Source organism: Furipterus horrens, unplaced genomic scaffold (genome assembly GCF_987537825.1).
Source record: "Furipterus horrens unplaced genomic scaffold, mFurHor1.1.pri manual_scaffold_11, whole genome shotgun sequence".
NCBI lineage: Eukaryota > Metazoa > Chordata > Mammalia > Chiroptera > Furipteridae > Furipterus > Furipterus horrens.
The window spans coordinates 89,000,991-89,024,260 of record NW_028327181.1 but is presented as its reverse complement, the minus strand read 5'-3'; the positions used below and the strand labels follow the sequence as shown (position 1 = coordinate 89,024,260).

Below are 23,270 nucleotides of genomic sequence, written 5' to 3'. Positions count from 1 at the left end.
TAAATAGATAGCTACAGAAAGAATCAGAGACCCCGGGGTCAGCCCGTTAACAGCTCTTTGCATACCTGTCCACTACCCTGCCTCCAACTTAGCTTCTGAGCAGTGTTGGGCTTGCAGGCTGCATGGGTCTATTTCTGTTACAAGAATGAGTTCCTTGGAGGGGGCTTGTGTGTGACTTTGGTTGTAGGCTGAGTTTGGGACATGCTCGGAGTCTGGGCAAGAGTCTTCCTGGTGTGTTGTGCTCTGCCAAGTCGTGGAAGGTTTCTGAGACCCTGGGAGGGTAGCAGGCCTTAAGGCTGATAGTTTTGTCCACTTAGGCTCTCACCTGCTCTTGAGAAACAAAACAGTCAGCTTTGTTATTCTGAGCCCTTTGAGAGCTTTTCGTTTGCCTTCCTTTTCCGAAGCAGACCTATTTTTATCCCCAAAGTCATAACTCCTTGTTTACTACACAGGGGCTTGTCCCAAAGTAAAAAGTTCTTTTTTAGTCAGGGTATTACCCTTTCTACCTTTCTACTTTTTAATTCTGGTTTGGGGCTCTTTGGCTGGTCATCTGCTTGAGGTTTGTTCACTCTTCTGCATTTGCCACCAGATCTGCAGTATGCCATTCAGAGATGTAACGTGAGCGGCTCCGGGTCAGGACCTTCCTCTGCTTGTAGTTGTGTGGGATGGTCCCAGGGCCCTTCTTGCAAGGGTGGCAAGTCTCAGTGGATGGTTGCTTGCTCTAGGAGGCCGTCAGTTCCTTCCTGTGGAAAAGGGTCTGAAATGGTTAGAATGGTAGGAGGACCGGGTCTTGCTTGTCAGGGCTTTCATGTACCGAGTACTGATTTAAGATTCCTTTCCCAATCTGCACTTAAACCTGGTCTGAATGGTGAGAAAATTTTTTAACTAGAACTTGAAAACAACCTAGAGAAAAAAATCAGTTAATAGTAATCAGAATATATTTGGGTAAAGTTGCTATTTATTCAGGACACCAATTTTGGGGGTGTTTTTTTCCCCTTGCCCTGTGGACTCCCAGCCCTATCACCGTCCTTAGACCCTGCAGCACAGTCCTCCTCCTCATGTCCCATCTCCTGAGCTAACACACACGCTGTCCCAGGGCTGGGATGCTGGCATTTGGAAGTCCTGGTTCCTACCCTCTCTTTATGTCACAGGCCAAACGGCCTCATGGTTGAGGAGGGGATTTCCATAGTCTCGGGATTTAGAAAGCCTCTTAGCCAGCCAGCCATGTTTCAGGAAGCAGAGATCTGTTGTAGTTTCAGAAGCAAGTGACTGTTTGTTTTAAGTTCTCATATTGACAGCCAGAGGGCATGTGTGGGAGGCTCTGGGTCCGCTCTCCCGGAGTGTGAGCAGAGCAGCTGCCAGGACACCCCTGAACAGGCTGCAGGGCACCCCTGGGCTCCACTCTGATGGCCCTTTGGCTTGTTCTCAGCCCCTGAGCTGAAGCTACCCTTTGTTTTCTTGTCTGCCTTGAGAAGAGGGGGAAGGTGCTGAATACACTTGGCCTCAGGTTCCACATCAGAGAGCTGGTAAATGGGTGTAAGTGCTTCCAGAGCCTGGGTGTTTCCTCTTAGGAGAGTTGGAACCCTCTCCTTCCAGGGAGGAATCTGGCTGGGAGGCAGGACTTGAAGAGGGAAGATATTTGATAACTAGGCAAGAATTTCCTATTAGGACCAGGATCAGCTCCCAGAGAACTGGCTAAGTTTTGGGAAGAAACAAAAAATTGAAATTTCTACAAGGTTTTGATGATGGTTATGGCTGAAAGGAAATTTAGGATGTGGGAGAAAATCAATGATAAGTGTTGCTTTAGATCAAAGTAGAAAATATTAGAGGGCAATAATGACCTGAGGTGGGCAAGTATTCAGACTGCTGTGTGGCCCTGGGTGTCAGGAACCATTCACTTGTTGTCTATGATGCTGGGTAACTATGGGGAGAGGGGGACAGCTTAGGGTGGAGGAGCCCCTCCCTGCAGCAACACAGACATGCATGCTGTTTGATGGTAGAAATCTTCAGGTCTCGGGAGTCCCATGATGGTTCCAGACTGTGGCCCTTCTTTGCTGTGGGTTTGTAGAGAGCCAAAGAAGCAGAGTTAGTAAACTGTCATGCCAACTTCCCCCACTCTCCCTCTCCTCTTCCTCTTCTCTTCTCTCTCCCTTTCCACTGTAGAACTTTCTCCCTGCTGCAGCCTAGGCCTTGAATTCCTAGGCTATAAGAATATGTAGGAGCTGCAAGGTTTTCCGAACACGAGAGGGCCAGCCCAGGACCATCTCTCCACCTTCCCCAGTTTGAGAATGTGGCAGTTCCTTCAACTGCCTGGCCTGGGGGAAGGGAGGCCATTGAAATAGTAGTGTCAGAGCAGACTCTCCCTTTGATTCTCTGCACTCCAGGATGAGGAAGGAAGGTTATGCTTGGCACTTCATTTGGGTTTTCCCTGGGAGGAAAGCTGAACTGAGCAGTCACTGTGACCTTGGGACCAGGCTCTCTAAGAATTGTCTTCTTTTACTGAAAAAGTCCCATGTTGCAGAGCCTTGCCCACCTCCCCCACCTGCACCCTCTTCTCCCACAGTTGTCATTGCTGCTAGTGGTCAACAGCAAATGTGTGGGCCAGGTCCTCTCAGGCTACTTTCTGGATGTTATTTTTTAAATATAGGATGTGCAGGTGCCTTTCCAAAGAGGCTTGGACTGGTATATCAAACCAGAAACAAAGAAGCTAATGAAAGCATGAACTCAAGAAGAAAAATGTTGGCAGTCTGTGTAACAGCTGGAAAATTTGTAAGTGCCCACCTTTGGGACAAGCGAATGAATATGAACTTGTGGTATCTGCTATTTAAAAGAAATGTTCTCACCTTGGGTTGATTGTGGTGTACAGTGTGTTATGAAACTTGTTGAGCTAAAGCTTTGACTTGCTTGAGTCAAGTCGAAATCATTTGCTTTGGTTCATGTGTATTTTATGAACCCCCTCACCCTGTCCCCGTCAGTGACTTTTCATCCCTCCTCCCCGTAGTGTGAATTTGTAGCATGATTGTACAAAACTCTGTGTAGAAAATGGAGATTTCTTGTTCTCTGAAATGTTAAGCTCTAGCCAATCAATCTCTGTCCCCTTTAGCCTAGTGTGTCTGAACTTACTTTCTTGTTATATATTTAAACTGTTCCTCTACACTGTAGGTTTTGTGGCATCCTAGGGTCAGGTGGAGAGGAAGCTTCCCCTTGCAGAACTGTACTGTAACCATTTTTCTTTTTAAGATATTATTTTCACAGGACTGATTGTACACAGGGCTTATAATAAAATTTTAACACTGTGCTGTGAAACCACAATGGTAAACCCCATTGAAGGCTATTTCAAAGGCACCTGAGAATGGAGTGTTATGTCTATGATTTTATTTCTTGCTTAATTAGGTATATTAAACCTAATTTTCACCCTTTCATTCTGTTTCAGCCTCCTGTATAAGACCGTATTTTTTGTCCATCATACTTTGTAATAAAACTTGAACATGTATAGGTTGACTGAATTTTGTCTTGTGATAAATTCAGTTCTTTCCATTCTGCCACTGTGGTCGTGTTTCAGAGACACTGGCTGGACTAGACTCCATCCCATCTCACCACTCTCTGATAGCCTTTCACAAAACTCAGAGCACCTACTCCATGCCAGGGGCCATGACCCTCAACTTGCTCACAGTCTACCAGAGGAGACACCCACATAAACAAATACTGTCAGTGTTGAGCGGTAACAGGTGTGTTCAGGCTCGCTGGTAGCCCCGAGGAGTTGGTGATCACCTATGACTGGGTGGGAGCCAGGGAGGGTCAGGGTAAACTTCACAAGGCAGATGCTTGAACTGGGTTTTAAAGGCTGAGTAGGAGTTCTCTGGGAATAGGGAAAGGCATTAAAGGCAGAGAAAACATCCAGGTAACAATCTATAAATGCAAGAAAGAGCATGGTCATATTCAGAGAATTACAAGTTGATGTGGGATTCTATATGGGGGCTGGTGGGAAATGTAGCTAGAGGAGTAGGCAGGAGCCAGATCAGAATCTTTTGTGCTTTGCAGGAAGATTAGACCTTACTCCAGTATGAGACTGGAAATTTTACATAGAGGGAAGTCATGCCCAGAATCGCATTTAAGAAAGTAGTGAAGAAAGTACCTCTGAGTCAGGGGGGTGAGGCAGGGAGTCAGTTTACCTATTACAATAGCCGAAGTGAGGGGAAAAGAAAAAAAGCCTGAACTAAGGAGCAGTGGGAAAGGACACTAGGTTATGATTGAAAAGGTTTAAGAGATGGGATAATCAGGATTCAGTAATCTAGTGGAAGAATGACAAAAGAAATGATAACTCCCAAATCCTGTGGGTTTGGATACCAGGCTCTAATGTGATGATCAGAGTTTCCAAGTCCAAGCCAATTCCCCCAAAGTGGTAGGATGGAAAAGGAGTTCCTGTTCCCACAACTATCTAAATTTCTGAGTCCTGGATGAATACCCCCCCCCCCATTTATTTTTATTGTTGGGCCATTTCAAGGAAAGAAAGAAAAGTGAATTGTGATACTTTGATGAGCCAGAATGTAGGAGTGCCTGCCATTCTGTCAGAAGAGTGGAGCCAGGGGTGGCATTGGGTCTGTGAAGGAAAGTATGTACTTGGGGAATTTAAGTTTTACATGGCAAAGTGAGCATCTGCTGGCTCTGTTAGAACTGTGCTGTATGGTCTGACAATGTGTATTTTGGGGAAAATGCATGAGGTTCCTGCTCTGGTTTGTAAGGGAAAGGCTGGGAGAATAATACTGACTATTCATCTCAATAGACCAGGTTGTACTGCAGAAAAAGAAGAAAAAAACCTCAGAGACTGAACACAACAGAAGTTTGGGTTTTTGCTTACATCAACAGTTTTCATCCCATGCGCCACAAGAATTTTTAAATGCAATACCTGACTGTTTAATCAGGGGCACTGACCTCTTTTCCCTTAGATTGTCAAATAAAAAAAAAATGTCAGCAACCAACACAACAATTCGTCTGGTGTAAATGAATCAAAATTATACTAATTTTTTTGTCAGATAGGAAAAAGTATATTTTTGGTGTGCCACAGAATTTTAGTAATTAGTTTATGTGTCCCAAGAGATGAAAGAGATTGAAAATCACTGGCTTACATGAAGTCCTCTAGAAGTTGCTCAGCTGTCCTCCTTTTGTAGCTATAGTATCCGAAACATAAGGCCTTCAAGGATAGGCCTGGAGGTATTTACTCACTTCTGCCCCTATCTGCCAAACTTAGTCACATGATTCCAGCCTAACTTCAAGGAAGATCAAGAAACGTAGTCTTCCCATGTGCCTAGGAAGAAGAAATAAAATGGTGAATCAGCAGCCATGCCTCTGCCACACCATCATAATAACAAAGTATCTGGACTGCTAACTGGTGTCATCTTATTTGTTTAGAGCTGTTAGTGTGGACAACACACACTCATATCTAACAGAACGATGTCTTCAGCCAGTCTTTCACATCCAAGGCTCATTGTTAGTTAATGACTTCAGTGATCCTGAAAACCAGGCCTCTAGAGATTGTTCAGTCACCTGTGAATTTATCTCGAGACAGTAGACACTTGCTCAGACTGAGAAGGTAAAAAAATCTTCCCTGCCATTCATCACAGATGAACACACAGATAAAAGCAGCCGCAGAGTTAACAGGAATCAATCTTCTTCCTAAGTACACACTACAACTTAAAGTGTCACAACAATTCCCTTCTCTGAGAGACTACTTTTTTAATTCACTCAAAAACTTTGTTCTCTAACATCATAAATTGTTAGTTTCCTGTTTGAAATTGTATCAGCGAGAATGAAGCCTTACAGTCTTGCTTAAGAGAACCTAAGTCATTTTGACAGGGAAGCAGCCTTGATTTCCAACCCAGGTGTATAGCTTCAGAGCAGGGGTTTCTGAACACAACATTCTACATTTTTTAACTTCGTAGTTTCCAAGGAAACTGAACCCTGGGTCTGCTTTGCAGACTAAAGTTTATGTCGATCGTCTTTTCATATAGCTCTGTGTTCCTTTGAGCCTATCAAACTATTTCATTGAAATTTCACCTAACCTCCACCCTTCCCCTCTATCCTACAATTACTATCTTTTCCTTTGGTGAGACACCCTACCTCCCTCTGGTGTGGTTACCCTTATTGCAGTGAGCCAATAAGCCTGACTTTGTTGGACTAAAGGTTTGCCCTGATGGACTAAGGCTGACTGGTCCAGGGCAGTTGCTTTGTTTTGGCCTCTATACTTATTTGTGATTATAAATTCCATTAATTAGAAATCTACTTAAAGTACCATATTAAACTATATATTTTTCCTGTTGTTATTGAAATATATTGACACATTGGATTAAAGGTACACGATATATTTTTAAATTACAAGAAGTAATACTGTATATGAATAGCTAGTAAGCATATAAAAAGATGCTCAACATCATCCATCATTGGAGAAATATAAATCAAAACCACAGTGTGCTACCACTTCATGCCCACTAGGATGACAACAGCTATAATCAAAAAGTGTTGGCAAGGATGTGGAGAAATGGAAACCTCATACAATGATGATGGGAATGTAAAATGACGCAACCACTTTAGGCAACAGTCTGGTAGTTCCTCTAAAGGTTAAATGTAGAATAACAATATGACACATGAACTCTATTTTTAGGTATATACCCAAGAAAAATTAAAACATATGCCCACAAAAACACTTCTACATGAATGTTCATAACAGCATTATTTATGATGATAGTCAAAAGCTGGAAGCAACCCAAATGTCCATCAACAGATAAATATATAAATAAAATGTGGTATATTCATACAATGGAATGTTATTTGGTAATAAAAATGGATGGCCCTAGCTGGTGTGGCTCAGTGGTTTGCCCAAGGTTACACTAGTAAGTGTAACAATGGACTATTACACCCAGGCTAATTTCAGAGGCCACAAGTTTAAACTTCACACTCTGCTGCTCTTTATCTAACAGACCAAGTCCTTTGGATTTAATGGTATGGGGAGCCACTAGAACGTTTCTCAGCATTTGCCACTTTGCTTCTTCTCTACTTTATCCTCCTAATGGATTCAGCTTTCCCTTTTGGGAGGGCAGAAAGAAAATGGAGAGGGGAGTTTGGCTCCAGAAGGCTCTCCTGATTATCCTCCTTCTCCAGAATGGCCTGTGTCTCATCTAAATCTCAATCCGTCTCATGCATTTAGGGGGGGCTTCAACACTATTTACATAAGGTTTATTATTTCAAAACTCCAAGGGCTTATTTTGTGTTTTTAACCTTCTTATGTTGGTAAAGCAAGTACTAGCAGCATCCTTATTTTCAAATACCGAAGAGGAAGTTCAGAGAGACTAAATAATTAGGCAAATCTCAGCTCTGGGCCGTGATTTCTTTTCCTGTAAAATAAGGTTGTTCAAGTAGATGTTTCTTTGCAACAACAAAATATTTATCATTCTGTACCTGCTCAAAGTTCGCAAGCAATTCAGAAGCAAAATCAATTTCATAACTCAGATCTATCTCTACTAGATTATTGTGGGAAATCAAGTCCTGAGCTCCCCAGACAACCGGGAGGGACTGAGACTGGGCTCGCTTCACGTCACCCCACCTTTGAGCCTGGGTAACAGAGGAGCGAGTGCGTGCAGTGGCGGAACGGGTTTTGAGTGCCGTGGGGAAGCGTTTTTAGAACGGACGGGGGAAGGGAAGTGCGTTACACCATCGAGAGGCCCCACACCCGGCTGCCGCGGGGACCCGGCCGAATCCATCGAGTTTGGGCTGCTCCCGGCGGGCCTGAGCCTTTGAGTCACTAGTGATAGGTGGAGGCGACCGCAGGCTCCGTACCCATTTGTTCCGGCGGTGGGCTGGACGGGCCGACTTTTTGGTCGCTGCCCTTTCTCAGCTCTTGCTGACCTTGGCCCAGGGTCGGAGCCCATGGCGGCTTGGGCTGCTGTCAGCCGGAGCAGGACCGCTGCACCATGCTTGCGGGCACGAGGCCCTGGAGTCTGGGCGGCTCTCCCGTGCGTCTCCCCAGGCTCCCAGCCTGACCCTCCGGGCTGTAGCCCCGCTCTGAGGCGGATGTTGCACCTCACCACGGCGGCACCCGCGGGGCACAACAAGTGGTCCAAAGTCCGACACATCAAGGGTCCCAAGGACACTGAGAGGAGCCGCATCTTCTCCAAGCTTTGTTTGAGCATCCGACTAGCGGTTAAAGGTGAGAACCTGACAGTCACCCACCGCTGGTCCCCGCTGCCCTCTGTGCCCAAGGCCTCATTTCCCTCTTTTGCCTCCGGGAGCTGGGCCGATCGTTGGCCCTTCATTTTCTTAAAGACAGAGCGAGTTAAAAAACTTTTCCAAAATATTTCTCCTCCGTATTCTATACAAACATTGGATAAAGTGTTCTAAACTAACCCAGAACAAAGTGGTGATGACTTGCCACTTTTTGGGGGGTAATGAGGGGGTGTATGTCTGGATATGATGAAATGAGATTACCTTGCTTGTTCTTTTCTTATCTTAGAAGGAGGCCCCAACCCTGAGTTCAACAGCCACCTGGCCAATATCTTAGAGGTGTGTCGGCAAAAGCACATGCCCAAGTCAACGATTGAGGCATCGCTGAAAATACAGGTGTGTTCTCAATTTGAAATTCTTGTTATTGATCAGAGCCCCTAAAGAGCCCATGTCTGAAAGGCCACCAAACACTCCTTAAATTATCAGAGAGAAGGGTAGCAATGTGGTTGACATCTTCAATCCACAGCCTATTGATGGCTCTTCTTGGCCATCGGTTATGGGATCAAATCAAGAATAGGATGAATAGATAATGTACAGAACCAGAGCCTAGGACTGCTTGGCTGAGTTGTGAGAAGATGAGATAGAAAGAATGGGCACAGGGTGGGAAAAGCCCTGATGTTAGATTGAGGAGTGTTTGTTTTTCTGATATTTATACCCAAAAGAGAAAAGCCAGTAGAAAGAGAGGATTTGGATGAGAGCGATAGAGCCCAGGTGAGGGGACATCTATTCCTTTAGGACAAGTGGAAAGGAGCTGAAGAAGTAATAATTATCTTTTTTTTAAATTATATTTTATCGATTATGCTATTATAGTTGTCCCAAATTTCCCCTTTGCCCCTCTCCACCCAGCACCCCCCACTTCTTCAGGCAATCCCTGAACTATTGTTCATGTCCATGGGTCATGTGTATAAGTTCTTTGGCTACTCTATTTCCTATGCTGTACTTTACATCCTCATGGCTATTCTGTGGCTACATATCTGTACTTCTTAATCCCCTCACCTCTTCATCCACTCTCCCACACACTGTCTCCCACCAGGCAATCATCAAATGCTCTCTGTATCCATGATTCTGTCTCTGTTCTTGTTTGCTTAGTTTGTTTTTTTTAGATTCAATTGCTGATACGTATTTATTGCCATTTTACTGTTCATAGTTTTGATCTTCTTTTTTTTTAAATAAGTCCCTTTAACATTTCATATAATAATGGTTTGGTGATGACGAACTCCTTCAGTGTTTGTTTGTTTTTTTTCTGGAAAGCTTTTATCTGCCCTTTGATTCTAAATGACATCTTTGCTGGGTAGAGCAATTTTGGCTCTAGGTCCCTGTTTTTCATGACTTTAAATATTTCTTTTCAGTCCCTTCTAGCCTGCAAAGTTTCTTTTCAGAAATCAGCTGACAGTCTTATGGGAACTCCCCTATAGGTAATGAACTGCTTTTCTCTTGCTGCTTTTAGATTTGCTATTTATCTTTAACCTTGGCATTTTAATTACGATGTGTCTTAGGATGGGTCTCTGCATCCATCTTGTTTGGGACTCTCTGTGCTTCCTGGACTTGCGTGTCTATTTCTTTCACCAAATTAGGGAAGTTTTCTTCCGTTATTTTTTCAAATAGGTTTTCAATTTCTTGCTCTTTCTCTTCTCCTTCTGGCATGATGCGAATATTAGACCTCTAGAGTTGACCCAGAGGCTGCTTACACTATCCTCATTTTTTTGGATTCTTTTTTCTTCCTCCTGTTCTGATTGGTTGTTTTTTGCTTCCTTATGTTCCAAATCATTGATTTGATTCTTGACTTCATCCTCTCTACTGTTGTGTCCCTGTAAATTTTTCTTTATTTCAATTAGTGAATCCTTTGTTTCTGATTGGATCTTTTTTATGCCGCTGAGGTCCTCACTAAGTTTCTTGAATATCCTTATTATCGGTGTTTTGAATTTACATCTGATAGATTGCTTATCTCAATTTTGTTTAGCTCTTTTTCTGGAGTTTTGATCTGTTCTTTCATTTGGGTCATGTTTCTTTATCTCCTCATTTTCGCTTCCTTCCTGTGTTTGTTTCTGTGTATTAGGTAGAGCTGCTTTGACTTCGTGTTTTGCTAGTATGGCCTAATGTAGTAGGTGTCCTGTAGGGTCCAGTGGCACAGCCTCCCCTATCACCCAGGCTGGGTACTTGGGGTGCACACTTCGTATGGGCTGAGTATACCCTCCTCTTGTAGTTGAGCCTGGATTGCTGTTGGCAGGTCAGTGGGAAGGATTTACCCAGGCCAATCAGCTACAAGGACTGGCTGTGACCACTGACCAATAACCTCAGCCCTCTGTGGAGGATCAGCTGTGTAGAGGCAAGGTGGTGGTGCTCTGATGTGGTCTGTAGCTATCCAGTTGTCCACTGGGTGCGCCATCTCTAGGGTTTCCCGGGCGGTGCAGGCCAAGGTCAGCCCTCACATATGTTCTGCCCAGGGCCACCCTGCCTGAGCTATAAAGCAATCTGAGGTGGCTACTACTTGTGCTGGGTTTGGAGATTCCCAGGTGAAGCCAAGCTGTGAATCTAGGCTTGCTTCTGCTAGTGCTGGGCCTGGGGCCACTTAGCAAGAGTTACGGGGGCTGGGGACTACGAGCTCACTGAGGCCATCTGTTGCTTGTTTGATAGGATTTAGAAAGTTGTGAAGCATGAGCCAAGACCAGCCATTCATAACGTGGGTGGGCCCGTAAGTTGGGTGGGATGGAGTCTCAGGGAATCTCCAGGGTGGGGCAAACAGTGTTAAACAGTTTGATGGAGTCTCAGATATGGCACCCATGTGCAGGCTATGTGGCTCTGTTGGGGTGGGGGTTCAGAAAAGGGACAATGGCCCCTGCCCCACTTTCTGTTCTGCCTTGATGCCAGACGCTTCAGTTCCTCCCTGTATTCCACTAGTACCTTTCAAGCTGCTACCAAGCTTGAGCTCAGAGGGAGTGAGTCTGAGTTAGTTCATGCATGGGTTCTTTAACAGGAACTGCTTAGGACTCCAGAAGTTTCTTCCATTGACTCAATCCCCACTGGTTTTTGCAGCCAGAGTTATGGGGACTTATCCCCCTGGCACTGGGGGCCTGGTGTGGGGCTGAGACTCTTTGCTCCTGAGTTTTTATCCGTCGGCAGCCATCCGTCTTGAGAGACGATGGTGTAGCTTCTTAAGTGTCTATCTGCACCGCCGAGAATGGTTGTGCAGTCCGACTCGGGAGTGACACGGTATCTGTCTCCTCCCGTGTTGAATCGACATCTTACGATGACGCTGGAGTGTCCTCTCCAGTGAAGCTGAAGCTACAGAGCCTGGGCAGGGTGATATGGAGGGTCTGCTGTTGCCCGTGCAGCAGACCCCCCCTCTCTTCGCAGCTGAGGGATCCAAGGGAAAGACGGAGTCAATACAGCTTGGCTTCAGGTGCGCCGCAGGAGTTGCCGGTGTTGACTACAACGTCAAACCGCCTTAGGGACTCCGGCTCCGGATTTTCTGTCGGGGTTTACTCCCTTAGCCTTTCCCCTGAAGAGGTATGCCGCAAGGCAGCGGAGGTTTTTTGGAGTCAGAGTTTTCCTTCTCTGATGTGCCCTGACTGGAAGATCGAACCAGCGACACTTAGCTCGCAGGCCGACGCTCAATCCACTGAGCCAAACCAGTGGATGTGGGCGAGCTCATTCCGTGTCTCCATCCCTCCTACCAGTCTGGATGGATGTGGTTTCTTTAAGTCCATAGTTGTCAGACTTCAATTCTACTCAATTTCTGATGGTTCTGAGTGATGGTTGGTCTATATTTTAGGTGTAATTTTGATGTGGTTGCGCGAGGAGGTGAGACATGTTTACTTATGCTACCATCTTGATTGGAAGTCTTGAAGTAATAATCATCTTAATAGATAATAGTTGAGTGCTTACTTCAGGTCAAGCATTTTGATAAGAAATCTGTATGCATTATCTCACTGAATCCTTAGAACAATCTTAAGTGGAAGCTAAGACACAGAAAGATTAAGCAACTTGACCAAGTCACACAGAAAATGACAGAACTGAAAAGAGACAGACTCCAGAGCCTATACACTATCATAAATACTGCCTTCACGTTGGCTGTGGTATAGATAAAGTGGTGGAGTCAGAGGGTTTTCCCCCATCCGGTAGACCTTTTTTTCTTTTGTGAAAGAGGAAGGGAGAAGTTATCAGGCAAGATGCTTAGAGGAAGTGGTAAAGGTCAGATGCATGGGCAAGGTGGCGTGGGAGGTCCCGATGAGATTGGTCATTATAGTTTGTGATTGAGTGTTTGAATTTTTGAGATGATGATATTTTCAGTGGCTCTTAAGAAAAGGCATAGGTATGCAATTTTGTGTAGCAGTACTCAGCAGCCCAGGGATAGGATCACAGGTGGATTTTGTAAGGGTTAGGGTGTAGGAGGATGAGTCTTGGTGGGAATGATAGGGAGGGAGGGTGGGTGTGGAATTCAGCTGGGGAGTGGAGGAAGCAAAGCTGAGAGATGGCTAATTAATTGTTCAGGGATCAGGGAAACAGACTCCCTTCCAGGTAAGGGATAGTAGTTCTAATTACCTTAAAAGCTGGTCCTATGGGCCTCCTGTCAGAGGGTGGGAATAAAAATGAAGACTTGGGAGCCTAGGTTCCACCCCAATGAGCCTATCCCATGGAGTCAACTTTATGGGGGTGGTGCCTGTGGTTCTGGGCTGGCATGTAGAAGGGAAATTGGGAGACGCAACCATGTGTTTATGTTGTTTTTACAGAAAACCAAGGACGTTCATTTGTTGTATGAGTGTCGAGGCCCTGGTGGCTCTTCTCTGCTCGTTGAGGCATTATCTAACAGTGGCCCCAAGTGCCGTTCGGACATCAAACATATCCTGAACAAAAATGGGTAGGTGTGTGAGGAAAGTGGAAAGGGATGGAGCCTTTAGTTTCTAATTCTGTGAAAGGAAAGTACTGTCCTTTCTGATGGTGATACAAATTTTACACATGCTTCATCCTTAGCAAAATCTAAATGGGAAAATTTACTCCCTCTTAATGTGTTCTGCACTAGGCAGGATCCAAAAGACTTTTGTAAGTGTTGAAGGGGCTTTTTGGTCCCATTATCCCATCTGTAGCCTTATAATGTCTAGGTCTCCAAATGTACCACCAGGACTGGATCTAAGTGGTATAGGAATTGATGTGTAAAGTCTTTGCATCTTCCAAACTTAAATCAGGGCAGAAAATAGAGGATGCGGATATATTTGGATTATTCCGTTGCCCAGTGGTATAGCTGCATCTTCTTCAGGAAGAGAGCTGCTCTGTGTCTATATATATTCCAGAGGCTGGGTAGGAAAGGGACAGTGCTGTGCAGCGTGGTGTGGAGGCTGAGTGTCTGAAGGCATTTGTTCTGGCCTCTTTCCCTTCCTATCAGAGGAATAATGGCTGAAGGAGCTCGCCACGCCTTTGACAGAAAAGGGGTGATCGTGGTTGGAGTGGAGGACAAAGAGAAGAAAGAAGTGAACTTAGAGCGTGCCCTGGAGCTGGCAATTGAAGCAGGAGCTGAGGATGTCAAGGAAACTGAAGATGAAGAAGAAAAAAACATTTTTCAAGTGAGTATGAAGTCATAGTGTTTGGTGGACTTCTGGGAGGGCATTGATAGCTTCATTAAGGCCTGCCTCTCTCAGTTTCTTTCCTGCACCTAGGGTACAAGTGAGATAAAAAATTTTATATATTGCACAAACATTTGTTAGGTGAATACTGGGTAGAACTTACTCTACTAAGGACTATGAGAAGGATTCAGAAAAATTGAAAGCAATATTGCTGCCACTGAAGAGCTTAAACCCAGGGCTATAGTAGTTCCATTCAGGCTTTTGTAACATTCTGACCAGCTTTGTCCTATTATCTCCCGGCTCCTCATCTCCTGACTTTGCTTTGTCCCTAGTTTATTTGTGATGCCTCTTCACTGCATCAAGTGAGGAAGAAGCTGGACTCCCTGGGCTTGTGTCCTGCGTCCTGTACATTAGAGTTCATCCCCAACACAATGGTGCGGCTGGCTGATCCTGACCTGGAGCGGGCAGCCCATCTCATCCAGGCCCTCGGTAACTATGAGGATGTGATCAAGGTCTATGACAACATTGAGTAACCAGACTGTATGTGCCCTCTGGCTCCTTCCTAGGCAATTGGCAGTTTGTTCCTGAGCACAAGCTTCTGCAGTGTCTTCTAAGACTGAAGCAGGCCGGGGGCCTACCAGGTTCAGAAGCATAAGACATACAGCTCTGTGGACACAGGAATCTCCATACTTCTTTGGGGCCTCTTTGTTCGCTCTGTGGGTGTGTCAGAGCCCTCCTGGATGAGTCCCCCCCCCCTCCCTCCTGGATGCAGAGTGGGGCTAGTCAGCTAGTCAGACTGATCTCAGGAAGCTGGCCCTTATGAGGATGGTAGGTGCTGTGAGGGCCCATGTAACTAGAAACTCTCTTAAGTAATAACAGTGATTGATCTGGGTTGCTGCATTGTTGTTTTATGACCTTTGAGTTTTCCTGGGTTTGTGTCCAGCTGTTGGGACTCTCTTGACTTCCTTTCAAGTATATAAGCCTAGTTCCATTTCTCCAATCCTAGGACTGTTGTTTATGTTTTTGATTGACTATAGAAATGTAGCTCTCTCCAGGTACTCCGTGCTCTAGTGCTGGTCCAATGGCCTAAAACTGTTATTCATTCATGCAACAGATATTTATCAAACACCAGGAACTCCAACCAGGAACTGTACCAGGAAGTAGTTACCAAGAGCACTAGCTGTTCAGTTGGTGCCCTGTGTTAGATCCTGCTCTAAGACATAGGACCTTAGGGGGAAGACACAGGACTGTTCTCTTCTGGAGCTATCCCAGGGCAGTACAAGCTGCTGTGCACACATCCTTGTTCTCTTTTTGTGGCCTTTGTGCCCTTATTCTGCCAGGGAGCTTAAGGCTCCTGCCCAGTAGGAAATCAAGTGCCAATGATAAGAGACTCCCAGGCCCTGCCTTGCCAGGGCTCTGTGTTTTCTGAGATTTGTCATAGTGGACCAGTCAGCAGATTAGGCTACTCTCAGAAAAGGCCATATCAAGCTGGTGTTGAAAGTTGCTTCATTTCCAGAATGCCCAACCCTAGCTCCTCTTCATCGCTGATGCCAGATGATGGGGTACTGGGAACTGGAGGGGAAATGAGAACAGAAGGAAGAGTGAAGGCTTAGTCAGAAGCCTGGCCAAGTGGGAAATAGGGTCTTTGATGCCTTTTGCTTCCAAGAGTCACATGGGTTTAGAGATCAGGAGTGCCAGCTACCTGTGCTAGAGCCCATCAAGCATGTCAGGCCTGGAGTGGCTTTTCTGATCTCTGCTATTCAGCTACTTATAAGTTAAGCCAGATCTGAGTTCAGAGTAATTTTCCTGAAGAAGCCTCAGGTAAATGAGGATGGAAAAGAACTAAAGTCACATTAGTTATAAATGATAACTTCAGCTTCTATGAAGAACATTACTAATTATATGATGACTTAAAACAGCTAGAGAATGAAGGCTAGGGGAAGAAAAACCAGTGAAATAATCTATGAGCATGCCAAAGTATATGCTCTTATGTGTAACTCATTTCATAATCATGATATTACTTGGGATTCTTTAGGTTTTATAGGAGATTACTCATTCAAGTATCATTAAAATAGAGCAATTTAAAGTTTGAATGCTGCTTCATAATTTATAATATACTTTCATATTTTATTTATTTGATTTTCACAACCAACCTAGGAAATAGTTAGATCATGTTATGCACAAACGATCTCGTACCACACAGGTAAGAACAGGTCTGATACTACATCTTGTATTGATAGACCTTTGTTTACAAAATAATGTTTTGTAAATGTTGAATATAAACTAATTTGATGGACTGTGATCCTTTCTGAACTAAGACAGTCCACTCTTGAAGGGAATTTGCCTACACATGTGTAATAGTCTTCTAATAGAATTTGTTGATATGGATTCTTGTGTAACCAATTTTCTTACATCAAGGCATACTAGATAGCGCTGCACTGACACCTGGTGGTGCCTTACAGTCTTGCCTGCAGTTAATACGGGAAAGGCAGAAATGAAACCTCACTTGAACTTGTTCTGCCTCTAGATATGGTAAAGACCCTTAGCTACATAGGTTAGTTAAGTAACTATTTAACTGAATACTTAAATAAAGAGCGTATGAGTTATTCTGCCACGAGATATTCTTTTTCAAAGAATATTTTATGTCAGAACAAATACAATACATTAAATGGAAACAAAGATGCAAAACTATGTGCATTGTATGGTCCCAATTTTAAAATATGCATCATACCATAAAAATATGTCTTTTTAAAAAGGACTAAAAGGAATTGTACCAAAATGTCAAAACTGGTTATATCTTTATGGAGATGTTACAACTGAGTTTTATTTTCTATAATCATGCATTACTTTTATCAGGGGAAACATATTTTTTAGATTTTTACTTATTTTTAGAGAGAGGGGAAAGGAGGGAGAAAGAGAGGGAGAGAAACATCAATGTGAGAGAGAAATGATTGGTTGCCTCTTGTACTGGGATCAAACTCATAACCCAGGCATGTGCCCTCACCGGGAATCGAACTGGCAACCTTTCGCTTTGCAGGACAATGCCCAGTCAACTAAGCCGCACCAGTCAGGACCAAGGGAAACTTTATTTTTTGAAGGAAACTAGTCACATTATTGTCCAACTAGGGAGACAGCATGTGACAGGGTAAGAGTCAGGTGTACCTTAAAGTCAAAAGAATGGGATCTGGGACAGTAACCAGAGGAGCTGGAAGCTGGAAGCCTCCTAACTCACTGGCTGATATCATCATGCATCCTTGGGTAGTCTTCACGGGCCACATACTACTTTGGACAGACGCTGTAGTTTCTCAGGCTCGTGTTAATGAAGTGGTAGGTCAGTCTGTCACGCTACCCTGCACCTACTCAACAGCTCGTGAAACCACAACCATGTACTGGGGCCGAGGGGCATGTCCTTCATTTCAGTGCTCAGATCAGCTCATCTGAACAGATGGACACTGAGTCACCTTTCAGAAGGACAAGCGTTATAACCTAAATGGAGTGATTTCGAAAGGGAATGTGTCTTTAACCATAGAGAATGCAGCCCAGTCTGATAGTGGCACGTATTGTTGCCGTGTTGAACACACAGGGTGGTTTAATGATTTGAAAATCAACATATTATTGGATGTAAAGCCAGCTCAGTCACCAGTGCTCCAACATCACCTAGGGTCTTCACCTCTGCTCCTACAACTGCAGCATCAACAGCAGACCTTACAACAGCTCCACCTAAGGTTACCAGTGTTCCAGCATCACCTAGGATCTCTACCCCTCTTCCTACAATGCATTCATCCACACCGAACCTCAAGACAGAAACTACTTCATCTTCTCCAAAGCAGACAACAGAAACCCAGCCTTTCACACCACGGGAAACAAATATGACTGGCTCATCATCGAACTCTTGCCCAACAGATGGGAACAGCACTCTGACGCAGCCTTCAGATGGCCATGGGCAAAGCAGCAGAAACCACGTGAGCCTGAAGCAAAATCCATGGACAAGCAGCAACAAGGCACTCTACATGGGACTCGCCACAGTGGCCCTGAAAGTGCTTATTATTGTGGCTGCCATGGTCACCAAAAAATATTTGTGTGTGAGAAGAAAGGTGTTGCATATAAGCAAACCTTCATCGAGTGACATTAAGGATGGAACTTCGCAAAATGAAACTGCAGTGCACTACTGAGCAAATGAGAATGTCTACTTTGAGAACAATCTTTACAATGTACATTAAGACCCAGCTTTTTGCCCTTCCTTGCAGAAGACAATGACCAAATCTCACCTGCAGAGCCCTTTTAAGCTCCAGGATGATTTTTCTGTCAAATTCCCATCACATTCCAACATGTCAGTGATGCTGGTTAGAGCGTCTCTAGCTCATCTGTGTGTGGTCAACCTTATTGGTAATAGGCCCTGAATTTTTATGTGAAAACTTAATCTTTCTGATCATAGCAGAGCTGGCTCCCAAGTATGGAATGAACACTTTAGAATCATATGTTCTCGTTAGACCTTATGAATCCTGTGCCCAGCAGGAATCATCTCTAGGTAAACAGGAAAAGAGCTACCTTGGTCACAAAGGACTTCAAATCAGCAAATCCAATTTAAGTCCCCCAAGGGTTTCAAATTATGGAGGTGCATAAATGTTTATTTCCTTTATGGGAAAATAAATTCAGTGTGATATCACTAAAAAAAAAAAAAAAAAGAGAGAGAGAATGGGATCTGGTCCTGGCCTGCATTTGCCTTGGTATTGATTACTGTCTTAGCAATACAAAATCACCTAGCACCTTGTAGCTGGCTTGGGTTCATTTTCAGGTTTCCTTTCGGTGGGTTAGAGGTATCTGTCTGTGATACTGTTCATATCCTTGACTCATCTGATTCGGAGCTGCCTGCCTGCTCTGCCAGAGGCACTGGCTGAATTGAATAGGAACAGTGAAGGCTCCACCTCAGCCCACTATGGAGATTCAGCCATGTGCTTGAGCTCCTATCTTTTCTGCCTCTGAAACATAGCATAGCAGTCAATAAAACTTCAAACTCTAAGAGACCCTCAAACTTTAGGCTTTTATTTGAATCCTTAGGGACTGCTCTGGAGACATTCTATGAAGGGAAATGAGCCAGTAGGTCTGGCCAAACAGTGTTTTGATAGATACCACACTAGTCTTGACTGAAATCATTTTCTCTCTTTTTCTTTTTAATTTTCATTTATTGATTTGAGAGGGAGAGGGAGAGAAGGGGAGAGAAACACCAATTTGTTGTTCCACTTCCTTATGTATTCATTGATTAATTCTTTTATGTGCCCTGGCCAGGGAGTGAACCCTCAACCTTGGTGCATTGGGATGACACTAACCAACTGAGCTATTTGACCAGGGCAAGTGAAATCACTTTCTCTATTTGGTCCCCAGAAGGTGACTGGGATAGCAGTTTTTGCTTTTCTTCTTTTTTATCTTCCTTTTGTCTCTGACAGAAAGGTAACATTATTTTTTAAAGAGTCAAACCTTATTGAAATGTATAACAAAGTCCCATCTAATCCTATCTCCTAAGATATAACTACCATTAAACTATATTCTACTTATTGGAACCAACCTACTGGGGAACAAATTGTGACTGCCAATTGCTAGCAGCCTTGGATGAGAACTTAGCCTCTGCAGCTATTTCTTCATCTCTAAAGTGATGATAATAACCTATTTCATAGGGCTGTCTTTTTAAAAATTAGTTATTGACTTATTTTATTTTTTGAAGAGAAAGAGAGCAAGGGGAGAGAGAGCAACATCAATTTGTTGTTTCACCTATTTATGCTTTCATTGGTTGATTCTTGTATATGCCCTGACTGGGGATCAAACCTAAACCTTAGAGTATTGGACAACACTCAAACCAAGTGAGCTACCTGGCTAGGGCTTACAGGGCTATTTTGAGAATTAAATTATGTTAATATACAGGGTGGGGCAAAAGTAGGTTTACAGTTATGAGTACTCGAAACACAGTTTATTCTTGTATTATTAATCATTGTATTATTTTCCATATGAACAACTATAAACCTACTTTTGCCCCACCCCATATGTTAAACTGGTAATAGTAAGTGTTCAATAAATGTTGGCTTTTTTTTCCACTAAGTATGAATGAATGTTTTTAAAAACTGCTTTATAACCTGTTTTTTTTCATTTCACAATATATCCTGGACATCTTTTAGTATTAGTATGAAGAAGTCTGCTCCATCATTTTTTGGTAGCTACGAAGTATTTTATTGTATTTATTAATGTGCAGTAATTTATTTAAGCCCTTCCCTGGCTGGTGTGGCTCAGTGGATTAAGCGTCAGCCTCTGAAACAAAGGGTCGCCAGTTCGATTCCCAGCCAGGACACATGCCTGGGTTGCAGGCCAGGTCCCCAGTTGGGGGTGCATGAGAGGCAACGACACATCGATGTTTCTCCTCCTTTCTCTCTCCCTTCCTTTCTCTCTAAAAATAAAAAATAAAATCCGTTTAAAAAAAAAAAAATCCCTGACCAGTGTGGCTCAGTTGGTTGGGCATTGTCTCAAGAATCCAAATGTCACTGGTTCAATATCCTGGTCAGGGCACATGCCTGGGTTGCAGGTTTGGTCCCTCGTCAGGGTACATATGAGAAGCAACTGATTGATGTTTCTCTCTCACATCAATGTTTCTCTCCCTCTCTTTCTCCCTCCCTTCCCAGCCTCTAAAAATAAATAAACAAAATCTTTAAAAATAATAATTTACTTAACTAGTCTCCTGTCAATGGACATTTGGATTGTCTATCTTACAAAAGATCCTGCAATGAATGTTCTAACTTAAAAGAATTTTTATCAAATCAGGTGATAGGTTTATTGGTTTATTTTTTTTTATATACCAATTTCATTGAGCTATCCCCCAAGAGCATTCATTTGTATTTATCATTCCCTGTCACATGTTCAAGTGTCCCTATGTTCTTGAAATAAAAAAAAAGAGAAGTGTGTAGCCGGTGTGTGATTGGGCTGTCTAATGGGACCAGCACTTTCCGAGGCCCTAGTACTACGGACAGCTTATGATTCTTGGGGTCTGGTATGGCTCAGGTGCTTATCCAGGGGCATCTATCCAGTGCATCACCAGAGGAACAGACTTGAGAAGGCGTGGCCCGGCTGGAAGACTTCATAGGAGGAAATGAAGAGTGAGCAGAGAAACAGCATAGAAAAAGAAAAGACATAGCTAAAAGTGCACACTTGTGAAAATTACATTCAATTGCTAATATCCCCATTTGAAGTTTATTTATTCAACAAATATTTGTGTTTTGAATGTGCTGTGAAAGATGCCAGTCGTGCTCATTTGGATGACAGCTTCTGTCTTTATGCTTACTTAAAGGCAACTACAATAGAGTAGGACAACTGCTTTGATGAAGAAAGTACTAGGTGCTCTGGTAGTCCAAGAGAAGCTGCTGAATAGACCTTTGGATACAGACCATGAAGCAGGTACCTCATTTCTACTGGCATAAGTGTGTCTCTTAAAAATATTTATCTCAGGTCAATAAAACTAAAGGTTAGATCTGAGTCTCATTTTGGCAGATTATGACCTCCAGCATACGCCTATTTATACTCATTCTCAACAGAGTGATAACCCCAAAGGGGTGACGGAGTTTGGGTTTTATTCTGGGTGAAAGAGGTTTTTTTTTTTTAGAGTATTTTATTAATTTTGTTACAGTTGTCCCAATTTCTTTTCCCTTTGCTCCCCTCTGCCCAGTACCCCCTTCCTTCCAACAATCCTGCCCCCTTAGTTCATGTCCATGGGTCATGCATATAAGTTCTTTGGCTTCACCCTTTCCTATATTATTCTTAACTTGCCCCTGTCTATTTTGTACCTACCAATTATTTTCTTAATCCCTGCACCATTTTTCCCCTTTCCCCCTCCCAGCTGATAACCCTCCAAATGATCCTCATGCCTATGATTCTATTCCTATTCTGGTTTGCTTAGTTGGATTTTGTTCTTATTTTTTAGATTCATTTGTTGATAGTTGTGAGTTTGTTGTGATTTTGATGTTCATAATTTTGATCTTCTTTTTCTTAAGTTAAGTCTCCTTGGCATTTCATATAATAATAGCTTGGTGATGATGAGTTCCTTTAACTTTACCTTGTCTGGGAAGCACTTCATCTGCCCTTCCATTCTAAATGATAGCTTTGCTGGATAGAGCAGGTCCTTCTCATCACGTTGAATACTTCTTGCCAGTCCCTTCTTGCCTGCAAAGTTTCTTTTGAGAAATCAGCTGATAGTCTTACAGGCATCCCTTTGTAGGTAACTCTCTGCTTTTTATCTTTAACCTTTGGCACTTTAATCATGATGTGTCTTGGTGTGGTCCTTTTTGGGTCTAGCTTGTTTGGGACTCTCTGTGCTTCCTGGACTTGTATGTCTATTTCCTTCGCCAAATTTGGGAAGTTTTCCTTCATTATTTTTTCACATAAGTTTTCAATTTCTTGCTCTTCCTCTTCTCCTTCTGGCACCCATATGATTTGGATGTTAGTATGTTTAAAGTTGTCCCAGAGGTTTCTAAGCCTCTCATTCTTTTCAATTCTTGTTTCCTCATTCTGTACTGGTTGACTGTTTTTTCCTTCCTTATGTTCCAAATCATTGATTTGAACCCTGGTTTCCTTCCTTCACAATTAGTTTTGTGTATATTTTCTTTCATTTCATTTAGCATAGCAGTCACTTCTTCCCTTATTGTTTGCCCTACTTAAGCATATCTGTCAAGTCTATGAGCATCTTTATCACCAGTGTTTTGAACTCTGCGTTTGTTAGGTTGGCTATCTCCTTGTCGCCTAATTCTTCCACTGGAACCTTGATCCGTTCCCTCTTTTGGACCATACTTCTCTGTCTCCTCATCTTGACAGGCTCCTGTGTTTGTTTGTCTGTGTCTTAGGTAGAGCTGTTGCACCTGTTACGTTGTTAGGGACAGAGCCTTAGGGATTCGTCAGTACTGGGCGACCCATTTCACCACATCGTGGCGCTGTATGTGGGGGAGGGGTCTGAGAGGGAACAGTACCACTTGCTCAGTACTTGCCCCTTTTCCAGGCACTTCTCCCACTTCCTGTGTGGGACTGGCACTCCTCTAGCTGTTTCCCTGGCCTTCGTTCCCAGAGTGGGTGGGTCTGCAGATGTTCTAGGACCATGGGGGCCCTTTAAACAAGCGGACTCTGGTGAGAGACCAGCAGTTTCTTCCTCCACCCCAACCCCCACTGATTTTCACAGTCAGAAGCAATGAGGCTTTATTTTCCCTGGTGCTGGAACTGTGAGCTGCAAGGTCTGATCTGATGTTGGGAGCACTCCCCAGATGTCCCTCCCTACTTTAAAAAATGTATGACTGTGCTTTCTGGGGGCCTGCTGCTGCTGCTACTACTGCTGCTAATTCCACATTGCTTCCTCTGCTCCGGCTCTACCCCTCTTACCTGTCTGGCTGAGTATTTCTTCTTTATATCTTTGTTTAT

At 43.6% G+C, this 23,270-nt stretch overlaps 1 protein-coding gene and 1 pseudogene across 2 annotated transcripts; both read left to right on the top strand.

Annotated features, from left to right (window-relative positions):
* The first annotated feature begins 7,695 nt into the window (after window positions 1–7,695).
* On the top strand, window positions 7,696–21,468 carry TACO1 (translational activator of cytochrome c oxidase I). Of its 2 annotated transcripts, XM_090291840.1 has the most exons (6): window positions 7,696–8,200; window positions 8,504–8,610; window positions 13,005–13,132; window positions 13,655–13,832; window positions 14,165–14,321; window positions 21,160–21,468. In XM_090291840.1, exons 1-6 carry the CDS (start codon window positions 7,921–7,923, stop codon window positions 21,189–21,191), a joined length of 882 nt encoding a protein of 293 aa, XP_090147966.1. In that variant the 5' UTR covers window positions 7,696–7,920; the 3' UTR covers window positions 21,192–21,468. The 2 variants fall into 2 exon arrangements, with proteins under 2 accessions (XP_090147966.1, XP_090147965.1); XM_090291839.1 differs by lacking the exon at window positions 21,160–21,468 and having other exon boundaries at window positions 14,165–15,925.
* Window positions 16,570–18,519, top strand: LOC149998807 (hepatitis A virus cellular receptor 1 homolog; annotated as a pseudogene).
* Window positions 21,469–23,270: the final 1,802 nt, after the last annotated feature.